The sequence below is a fragment of the Hemiscyllium ocellatum genome, chromosome 24 (assembly GCF_020745735.1).
Source record: "Hemiscyllium ocellatum isolate sHemOce1 chromosome 24, sHemOce1.pat.X.cur, whole genome shotgun sequence".
In the NCBI taxonomy this organism is placed as follows: Eukaryota; Metazoa; Chordata; class Chondrichthyes; order Orectolobiformes; family Hemiscylliidae; genus Hemiscyllium; species Hemiscyllium ocellatum.
This window is the reverse complement of record NC_083424.1, coordinates 48,175,780-48,187,005: the sequence shown is the minus strand read 5'-3', so window position 1 is coordinate 48,187,005 and position 11,226 is coordinate 48,175,780. Positions and strand designations below refer to the sequence as shown.

At 42.5% G+C, this 11,226-nt stretch overlaps 1 protein-coding gene across 1 annotated transcript; it reads left to right on the top strand.

The window, feature by feature from the left end:
* The first annotated feature begins 3,479 nt into the window (after positions 1-3,479).
* sirt4 (sirtuin 4) lies at positions 3,480-8,768 on the top strand. The gene is made up of 3 exons (XM_060844064.1): positions 3,480-3,499; positions 3,982-4,796; positions 7,743-8,768. The coding sequence occupies exons 2-3, from the start codon at positions 4,002-4,004 to the stop codon at positions 7,893-7,895; spliced, it is 948 nt and encodes a 315-aa protein (XP_060700047.1). The 5' UTR covers positions 3,480-3,499; positions 3,982-4,001; the 3' UTR covers positions 7,896-8,768.
* The last annotated feature ends 2,458 nt before the right edge of the window (positions 8,769-11,226 follow it).

The following is an 11,226-nucleotide window of genomic DNA, read 5'->3' as shown; positions in this document are numbered from 1 at the left end:
TAAATGGGAGGGTGGGCGTGTTGGGGAGAAGGTAGCTGAGAGTGCGATAAATAGATGAAGGTGAGGGAGAAAATGATGTCGTAGAGGAGGGTGGAGCAGATAGATGGGAAGGAAGATGGACAGGTCAAGAGGGCGGTGCTGAGTTGGAAGGTTGGATCTGGGATGGGGGGGCGGGGGGGGGGAAGGGAAATGAGGAGACTGGTGAAATCCACATAAATCCCATGTGGTTGGACGGTCGCAAAGCGGCAGGTTAGGCGCTCTTACACCTTCCCCTTACACCTCTGACCAAGGCCCCAAAAGAGCCTTCCACATCAGTCAGAGATTTAGCTGCATTTCCGCACGTCATTTACTGTATCCGTTGTTCCCGATACAGTCCACTCTACATTGGGGAGACAGGACACCTACTTGCGGAACGCTTCAAAGAACATCTCCAGGACACACGCACAAAGCAACTCCATTGCCCCATTGCTGAACACGTTAACTCCCCCTCCCACTTCCCCAAGGACATACAGGTCCTCAGCCACCTCCATTGTGAAATCCTTACTACCTGCAGCCTGAAGGAAGAACGCCTCATCTTCCTGCCTTGGGATCAATAACCAGTTTCCCCATTTCCCCTCCCCACCTTATCCGAGATCCAACCTTCCAACTCGGCACCGCCCTCTTGACCTGTCCTATCTGTCCATCTTCCTTCCCAACTATCCACTCCATCCTTCTCTCTAACCAAACACCTTCACCCCCACTTTCATCTACCCATTGCTCTCTCAGGTACCTCCCTCCCCCCACCTCCCCCAGCCCCACACCCCTCCCATTCATCTCTCAACCCCCTTGGTCCACAAGCCTCATTACTGATGCCCGAAACATCGATTCTCCTGCTTCTTGGATACTGCCACTTCACTTAAACTGTGCTGAGTCCAGATTCCTGACAACTCAAATAATTAGGACTGTAAAGAGGCCTTTAAACCAACTACTAAGGGTGAGGATTTGGGAGATGGAGAGTGTAGAATGACACCGTAAGAGGATATGGCAGAATTCCAGGGCAGCTATTTGAATAATGTTATCTGTAGCTCCTGCATCTAGTCCTGGGGAAGGGTTAATACTGAAATGTTGACTTCTCCATCTCTTTTTACTACCTAGCCTGCTGTGTTCTTCTGGCCTCCTATCAGTCCAATTTGAATAACAGAACCCAGAGCAAGACAGGAAGGAATGAAGAATACAAACATAAATATACAGCAATAAATAGGGTCAAAAGAGAAAACAATAGTAAACGACAAAATTAAGGCGCATTACTTGAATATGTGTATTCATAACAAAAATGAATTAACCACATAAATACAGGTTAATGGATGTCATCTTGATTGCTGTTACAAAGACATGGTTCCAAGGATCTTACATCTGGGAAGCAAATATTTAATAATATGTCACTTTTGAAAAGGACATACAGAAAAGAAAGGTTGGTGAGGTAGCATTATTGGTAAGGGATGGAATAAATATGATAGCAAAAAATGACCTTGACTCAGAAGATGCAGAATCCATATGGCTTGAGGTAATAAATGAAAAATGCAGGAACTCCACCAGGAGTAGTCTATAGATCCCTAACAGTAGCTATATGGTGGGAAAGTATAAATAAGGAGATAGTGAAGGCACGTAACAAAGGTAGTATATTAATAATATGAAATTAATCTTCATATAGATTGGATTATACAGATTGGCAGAGAAAACCATGAGGAATAATCTATAGGCTATATTTGGGACAGTTAACTAAAACAATATATTTTGGAAACAACCAGGGATCAAAGCTATTTGGATCTGTTGAAGTGGAATGAGGTAGGCTTAATAAAAATGTCAGAGTAAAAGATTCATTTGGAAACAGTGACCGTTACATGGTAGAATTGAGTTTTCTGTTTAAGAGGGAGCAACTTGGGTCAAAAACAATCTTCTTAATAAGGGTAATTCGAAAGGAATGAGGGCAAAAGGCAGGAAAATGAACAAATCAGCCATGATCACACTAAATGACAGAACAGACTCAATGGCTGACTTCTGCTCCTACGTCTTATGGTCTTCTGTGCCTTACTCCCATCTCAGCCTCCTCCATTGTTCCATTCAAGCTCGATGTATGGTCATGACTGCACCTCATCCTTCTCTTTCCCCCCCCCCCATTTAAATATTTAACAGCCTTCAGGAGCCAATATTGAGTTCAACAATTTCAGATATCCCCCTCCATCTCTAACCCAATTTCTTTCAGAAAACAGCTATTAGCTATCAACCTGCTTATTCCTACTTAAATCTCAATGTCTTCTGATTATTACCAACTCCTTTTCATAGAATCTTAACAGTGTGGAAACAGACTATTTGGTCCAACAAGTCCACAACAACTCTCCAAACAGTAACCTACAAGACCCATTCTCCTATCCTATTAGGGCTTTTGCCCGAATCGTCGATTTTCCTGCTCCTCTGATGCTGCCTGACCTGCAGTGCTTTTCCAGCAGCACTCTAATCTAGACTCTACATTTACCCCTGACTAATGCACCTACTCTACACATCCCTGCACACTGTGGGCCGTTCAGCATTGCCAATTCACCTCACCTACATATCTTTGGATTGTGGGGCGAAACCGGAACACCCGGATGAAACCCACGAGAAGAATGTGCAAATTCCACACTTTTGCTTTGCAGCAGCTCCACAGGAAGCCAGCGTGAACCCAATGGGTAGAAAGGCTTATTACTGTGGCTAAAATGATTACAGTGTGGAAACAGGCCCTTCGGCCCAACAAGTCCACACCCCCGCCGAAGCGCAACCCACCCATACCCCTACATTTACCCCTTACCTAACACTACGGACAATTTAGCATGGCCAATTCACCTAACCTGCACATCTTTGGACTGTGGGAGGAAACCGGAGCACCCGGAGGAAACCCACACAGACACAGGGAGAACATGCAAACTCCACACAGTCAGTCGCCTGAGGTGAGAATTGAACCTCCATTTGATGATCATCCATTTGTCACTTAATCTCTTGTGATTTCCACCCCATCGAAGATCTCCTTTGTTATTCCGAAATTTTACATCTTCTGTATTCATTGAAAACACACCGAATCTACAACCGGAGCTACAAATCTTCTCAAGAACTCTAAAACTATCTAACATTTCCAACAGTAATGAAACCTGAAACTGTGTTTGTCTCTTTTCTCCACACTTCCCCTTATTGTCGGAACAAATTAACACCCTAAGTGTAAATTGAGCGTCATTCAGGTCCTTCCTTATCAGGAATTCTCGGTTAGGTAACACCGGATTGGGTCCGACTGCCCTTCCTCAGCGTTAAGACAAACCTCCCTATTTGCAACAAATTCCTTCAATGATAGAACCTTGCACCTAGATCACGTGACATCAGATCACGTGAGACCAGCTTTATGTAATCGGAACCGTTTGACCAATAGCGGCAGCCCATAGCCGCTCGGTAACATTTGGTTTGTCCGGTCAGCTGTGGAACCCAGCTCGATAAGGTAAGGTTGCAGGACACTGTCTGAACGGTAACTGTCATTTACTCTGAATTTGGGAAGTAAAAGTCGGCGCTGAATCAAACTTGCTATTTTCATGGTTCCATGTTGGTGCTAGAAAGATACTTTCTCGTTGTGTTTATAGTCTACAAGCAAATCTTCACCCTCCCAGACCACGTTAGGTCGAAGGATTGAAATTTGATAGTAAAAGTGAGTAACCAGAGAGCTATAAGGTGATTTGTGTGGATCCCTACCTGCAGAGCATAGCCTTCCTTCAGGAATAGATACAGTCGGTCTCTGCGCCTGAAGAAGGAGCGGGGTCTCCGAAGACTTGCGGTTTCAAATAAACCTGTTGGACTATAACCAGGTGTCCTATGATTTTTGACTTTGTCCACCCCAGTCCAATACTGGCTTCTCCACATCATATGTTTTAGTAGGACGTGTTTCTAAATTGTTTTCCTGACGTATGGTTTCTTATTATATTGTAGGTGATTGTGTTTATTCCTTGATGCAGCTGATGTCTGTATTTGCAGTTGCTGAGAAATGCCTGTTTCTGAAATGGATCTGCAGGAACTACAGTTCAGTCACTGCTTCCAATTTAGCATTTGTTCCTTCAAGCACACCTTTGGATTCAATCGAATTGAAGGAACTTCAGGAGTTTGTACATCAGTCCAAGAAGCTGTTTGTGCTGACTGGAGCAGGAGTATCAACAGAATCTGGTATTCCAGATTATCGTTCAGAAGGTGTAGGTCTCTATGCAAGGACAGCAAGGCGCCCCATTCAGCACTCTGAATTTATTAGCAGTGCTAAGGGCAGGCAGAGATACTGGGCACGGAATTATGTCGGTTGGCCACAATTTAGTTCTCATCAGCCAAATGTGGCACATAATGTTTTCAGTCAATGGGAGAAACTGGGGAAGGTTCGCTGGCTGGTGACTCAAAATGTTGATGCTTTACATGCAAAGGCAGGAAGCCAACACGTGACTGAGCTTCACGGCTGTTCTCACAGGGTGATCTGTCTTGGGTGTGGAGCTGTAACACCTAGGAGTCATCTTCAAGAAAAATTCAGAGCTCTGAATCCTGGCTGGACTGGAGAAGCACATGGAATAGCTCCAGATGGAGATGTTTTCCTCACTGACGATCAAGTTAAACATTTTATCGTTCCTTCATGTGAGAGTTGTGGTGGTATCCTGAAACCTGATGTCACCTTTTTTGGAGACACAGTGAATAAGGAGAAAGTGAATTTTGTTTATGAGCGGGTGGCTGAATCAGATGCTGTTTTGGTGGCTGGTTCTTCTCTACAGGTAAGAGAATAGATTATTAAAGATTTTACATTAGGGAAGCCCTGGTTTGTTTAGTCTGAATTTCACAGGCTTAAAGAGCTACGTCCTTGTTAACCAAATTCAAAGCAGAACAGCGCAGACACATTGGGGTCAGTGGTTAGTACAGCCTCACCGTGCCAGGGATCGGATATGATTTCCCCCTTTGGGCAACTGTTTGTGTGGAGTTTGTACATTCTTCGTGGGTTTCCTCTCACAGTCCAAAGATGTGCAGATTAGGTGAATTGGCCATGCTAAATTACCCATAGTGTCCAGGAATGTGCAGGCTGGTGGATTCTCCATGGGAAATGCAAGGCTACAGGGATAAAGTAGACAGGGGCGTGATGCTCTTTGAAGGGTCAGTATGGACTGGATGGGCTGAATGGCCTGCTTCCACACTGCAGGGATTCTATGAATATCTTAATGTTAGTGGGAACAACTTCAGATAATGGAATTTAATGGAAGAATAATAATAAAATTTTTGGAGTTGGGTTTCCAATTGTTATATTAGAATAATCAATTAAAATTGCTAAACCGACAAAGTGATGTGTCCCCTCAATATTTTGTCCTAGTTCAAGATTCATTTTGCCCAAGTTACTCATGGAAAATATAAATTCAGATGTCTCCTTTTCTATTGTGTTTCTGTCTTTCTGTAACACACGAATTGATGTACGGTCATGACTGCCCAGTTTGTGACATAGACACAAAGAGTAGATGACCGTGTGGCCTACTGAGTTTGCTCCGACATTCAGTACAATCATGGCTGGTCACAGGCTTCAGCACTTGCCCATTTCCGCTTATCCCTTGATTCCTTGAAAGATGAAGAACTCATCTATCCAAGCCTTAAATAATTTGAATGCTATGGGAGTCATAATTCTCTGGGATAAAGAATACCAATAATTCACATTAAATGAAGTGGCCTCATCTCAGTCTTAATTGACTAGCCCCTTGGTTTGAAAGTATACTCTTATGTTTGCACTCCCTAGCCAGTGGAAACAATCTCTGAAATTTCAACATTTTTTTTTGTTGAATTTCATTGCATCTTGTACTTGGCTATGTTGTATTTGGCTTTCAAAATGTTAGATAGTTCAAACATGTCCTATTCACTCTCATCATGAAATACATTTGCTGATTTCCCTGTTGCTGTTTGTAACTATCTGGGCACAAATGCACGGTGAATGGTGAGGCTTCATGGCATGTCTCACTGAGATTACTGCTCCCCTGGGCTTATCAAATCAGCTTCCATACTTGTATCCATTCACATCTTTCTGAAACTGTTTACATAACATGAAATATTTCCATTTCAGTTCACATTACTATAGATCAAGATACAATGAATGATCCATCATATAAATGTGGGAGTGCTTTTAATGTACTATTCTGTAAAAATATTAACACTTCATGTTCTTATGTGGATTTCAACCAAACCCACAACATAGTAATAATTCTCTCTCATCTCTCCCCTCCCTCTCCCAGTAATCAGCCACTCTACCATTCCCACTCTCAGTAATTAGCCTCACTCACTGATTAGCACAGGAATCATCCTACCCACAGTTGCCATTAGCAACTCTTCTGCCATCTTCATCCCCACACCCCCGCAAATATAGTAATCAGCCTCTTTTCCTCAAATATATAGTAATTAGCCCCTTTTCTGTCCCCTCTGCCTCATGTACGATAATCAGGCATCCCCCCTCCTCCTCCTCCCTAATACACAATTACCAGCTTCTCTCCTCTTTACACAATAATCAGCTCCTGTTTTGCTCAGGCTAAGTACTTTGAGGTTAAACTGTTTTGGGCTCAGTGCCTACTCCTTATTGTTTGGTCACAAGCAACCAGTGAGTTGAGAGCTGTCACACCAGAGCTGTCATGCCTCCCTTGGAGAAGGAGGAGTTTATGACCTCACACATAGGAATCCCTACCTTACAACACACACACAGGCACGCACACACACACCCCCAAATCCTGTATCAAAACACAAACCTTAAAGCAAAGCTCCACCAATTTGAGAACAATTGTATAAAATGGACACTTGCCTGGAACAGTGTACCCCACTGGTAATTATGCAGTCTTACCTGTAAGTAAGAAATCCAATTGTAATGCTAAACCGTTATAGATCACTGCTTAAGCCTCAGTTGAATTATTATACCAATTCTGGACACCATATTTTAGGAAGAATGTCAAGGCCTTAAGAAAGTGTTGAAGAGATTTACTACAAGATAAACTAGAATGAGGGACTTGCAGATTTAAGGTAATTGGCAGAAGATCCAAGCAGAGATGAGCATATTTTTAAAAACATAGAATTGTTATTATTACTCGTGGTTGGTAAGAGTGGTGGAGGTGGCATGGTGGCTCAGTGGTTAGCACTGCTGCCTCGCACCACCAGGGTCCCAGGTTCGATTCCAGCCTCAGGCGACTGTCTGTGTGGAGTTTGCACATTCTCCCAGTGTCTGCGTGCGTTTTCTCCAGGTGCTCTGGTTTCCGCCCACAGTCCAAAATATGTGCAGGTTAGGTGAATTGGCCTGGCTAAATTGCCCATTGTGCTAGGTGATTAGTCAGAGGGAAATGAGTCTGGACGGGTTGGTGTGGACAGGTTGTGCCAAAGGGCCTGTTTTTATACTGTGGGGAATCTAATCTAATCAATCTAGGTCAAAACAATAATATCTTCCAAAAGGGAACAAAACTTGAAACAAACATTTGGGGTATTGGGAAAGAGCAGCAGAGTGAGACTAATTGTTTAGTTCTTTCAAAAAGATTGAATGATCTCTTTTGGCACGTTAATATTTTATAATAATGGGTACAGGAGATAAGAACAGGGATTTGTTTATACTGCTCAATCCCAGCTTTTAGGTTGAACTCATATTCACATTTCATATAAATATCTGGATGATTTATAAACTAATATTGCTGATTTATACTTTTTCTTATAAATAGGTATATTCTGGATATAGGTTCATCATTGCGGCATATGAGATGAAGATACCAATCGCCTTACTAAATATTGGGGTTACTAGAGCAGATGCACTGGCCAGTCTGAAAATCAATGCTCGATGTGGAGAGGTGCTGTCCCGTATTCTTCACCTTTGAGGGTATTGTTGCAAACTAGAAAATGACACAATGGTAATATTTAACAAAATAGTTTTACTATGCAAAACAGATCCATCATTTATCAATAGGAATATGCTCCACAACATCTCCTGAAGAAACCATTAGGGTTTTTCCATAAAATAAAATTTGGGGCTGATGGAAACAGGTAGAGGGTTCAATAGTATAACAGTCATAAATAAGACTCTCATAAGAACAAGTTTAATGAGTCTTTCTTTCTTTGACTGTGTATGCTCACAAGCAAGCTCACCCGTAAAGCTCATCATTTTTAATATTCATATACATCTAATTTGGCCTACAAATACAATAATCTGAGTTACTTGAGTATTCCATACACTTGAAAGACTTACCTCAGGTGAAATATGATAGTTACAGCAAGTTAAAATGCAGCAGAATGAAATCACAGTACACCATGTCACCATGTTTTGGGCAGCATGGTGGCACAGTGGTTAGCACTGCTGCCTCACAGCGCCAGAGACCTGGGTTCAATTCCTGCCTCAGGCAAGTGTCTGTGTGGAGTTTGCACAATTCTCCCCGTGTCTGTGTGGGTTTCCTCCGGGTGCTCCAGTTTCCTCCCACAGTCCAAAAATGTGCAGGTTAAGTGAATTGGCCACGCTAAATTGCCCGTAGTTTTAGGTGAAGGGGTCTGGGTGGGTCCCTCTTCAGAGGGTTGGCGTGGACTTGTTGGGCCGAAGGGCCTGTTTCCACACTGTAAGTAATCTAATCATGTCCACTTGGTGGAATGCATTTACTTACCTGAACAAAACTTCACAAGACTGGCCTCATTAAACACTCCATTTGAACATGGCAAATGCTTTTGGATGTAGGTTTGCTCACTGAGCTATAAGGTTCATTTCCAGACATTTCATTACCTTACTAGGTAACATCTTCAGTGGGTTTCAGGCAAAGCATGCTGAAACTTCCTGCTTTCTATTTATATGTTTGGGTTTCTTTGGGTTGGTGATGTCATTGCCTGTGGTGAAGTCACTTCCTGTTCCTTTTCTCAAGGGGTGGTAGATGGGGTATAACTTTGTGTTTGGTGATAAAGTTCCGGTTGGAATGCCATGCTTCTAAGAATTCTCGTACGTGTCTTTGTTTGGCTTGTTCTAGGTTGGATGTATTGTCCCAGTCGAAGTGGTGTCCTTCCTCATCCGTATGTGAGGATTCTAGTGAGAGAGGGTCATATCTTTTTGTGGCTAGTTGGTATTCATGTATCCTGGTGGCTAGTTTTCTGCCTGTTTGTCCAATGTACTGTTTGTAACAGTCCTTGCATGGTATTTTGTAAATGACAGTAGTTTTGCTCATTATCTATATAAGAGTCTTTCAAGTTCATTAGCTGCTGTTATAGTGTGTTGGTGGTTTGTGGGCTACCATGATGCCAAGGGGTCTGAGTAGTCTGGCAATCATTTTCGAGGTGTCTTTGATGTAGGGGAAAGTGGCTAGGGTTTCTGGATGTGTTTTGTCTGCTTGTTTGGGTTTGTTGCTGAGCAATCGGTGGACTGTGTTCATTGGGTACCCATTCTTTTTGAATACACGGTACAGGTGATTTTCCTCTGTGTAGTTCCCCCGTGCTGCAGTGTGTTGGCTCATTGAAATAATGTTCTGATGCAGCTTTGTTTGTGGGTGTTGGGATGATTGCTTCTGTAATTCAATATTTGGTCTGGATGTGTTGTTTTCCTACAGATGCTGGTTTGATGTTCCCCATTGTCTGTTCGCTCTGCTGTGACATCTAGGAATGGCAGTTTGTTGTTGTTTTCCTCCTCTTTAGTGAATTTTATGCCAGTGAGGGTATTATTGATGGCCTTGAAGGTTTCCTCTAACTTGTTTTGTTTAGTGATGACAAAGATGTCATCCATGTAGCGGACCCAGAGTTTGGGTTGGATGGTTGGCAGAGCTGTTTGCTCAAGTCTCTACATTACTGCCTCTGCTAAGAACCCTGATATCAGAGATCCCATAGGTGTTCCATTGGTTTGTCTGTAGGTTTTGTTGTTGAAGGTGAAGTGGGTGGTAAGGCATAGGTCCACTAGCTTAATGGTATTCTTCTTGTTGATGAAGTTAGTGGTGTTTGGTGTATGAGTCTTTGGGTCTTCTGATAGTGTTGTCGGTGTTTCTTTGGCCAGGTTAATTTTTCTGTGGCAAAAATGATCAATTTGTCACCTAATCTCTTGTGATTTTCATCCCATTGTCAACCTCCTTTTGTTATTCCGAATTTTCACATCTTTCATACTCATTGAAAACACATCAGCTTGGTGAACGACTCCAAAATCCGAGCTACAAATCATTTGAAAAAGCAAACGCACTACTTACCGATACCAACACTTACCAACAAGTGGCGATAGACCCGACCCCACAACTAGAGAACCGAATCACAGCCCTACTCAAAAAAACTTCAGAAATCTGAACTAATAAATAAGACTGACTTCCAAAAAATGAAACCAGAGGGATCCAACACACCGTGCTTCCATGGATTATTCCAAATTCACAAACCAGGAGCCCCCCTCAGACCTATAGTCTCACTGCCTGGAAACACCAACTTACAGATTGGCCAAGGAGCTATACGAAAGACTAAAACACTTCGTAGAAGCTCACGCTACTCCATCAACTCCACTCAAGAATTCCAGAAGACCATCAAAGACACTAAGATAGAAGAGGATGAAATAATGGTCTCCTTTGATGTAACAGCCCTGTTTCCTTCAATCAACATTAACATCCTTCTATCACCAGTATCCTCACACATGAATGAGAAAGGACACCACTTCGACTGGGACAACACATCCATCCTAGGATAAGCCAAACAAAGACACATACAAGATATTCCTAGAAGCATGGCATTCCAAATGGAACTCTATCAACAAACACATCAAGTTAGACCCCATCTGCCACCCCCTGAGAAAAGGAACAGGAAGTAACTTCACCACAGGAAATGACATCACCAACCCAAAGAAATCCAAACATATGAATAGAAAGCAGAAATTTTCAGCATTGCTTCGCCTGAGGCCCACTGAAGATGTTACCTAGTAAGATATCAAAATGTCTGGAAATGAACCTTGTAGCTCAGCGAGCAAACCTCCATCCAAAACCTCAACATAAACTACATATCTTCTCAAAACACGCTATGACAAATGCTGTCAGATGGATCTTTAGCAGTGGCAGGGGAATTTTTTTTTAAAAAAACCTCAAGATCTACAGGGCTAGGTGGTGAGTGTATACAGAAAATGTGACATTTCTGGTATTGCTAGGATCTATGGGTTTTTATCAGCAACTTCTATATACTAGCATGTTGAAAAATTGAGTGCAATCACAATCAAACCAT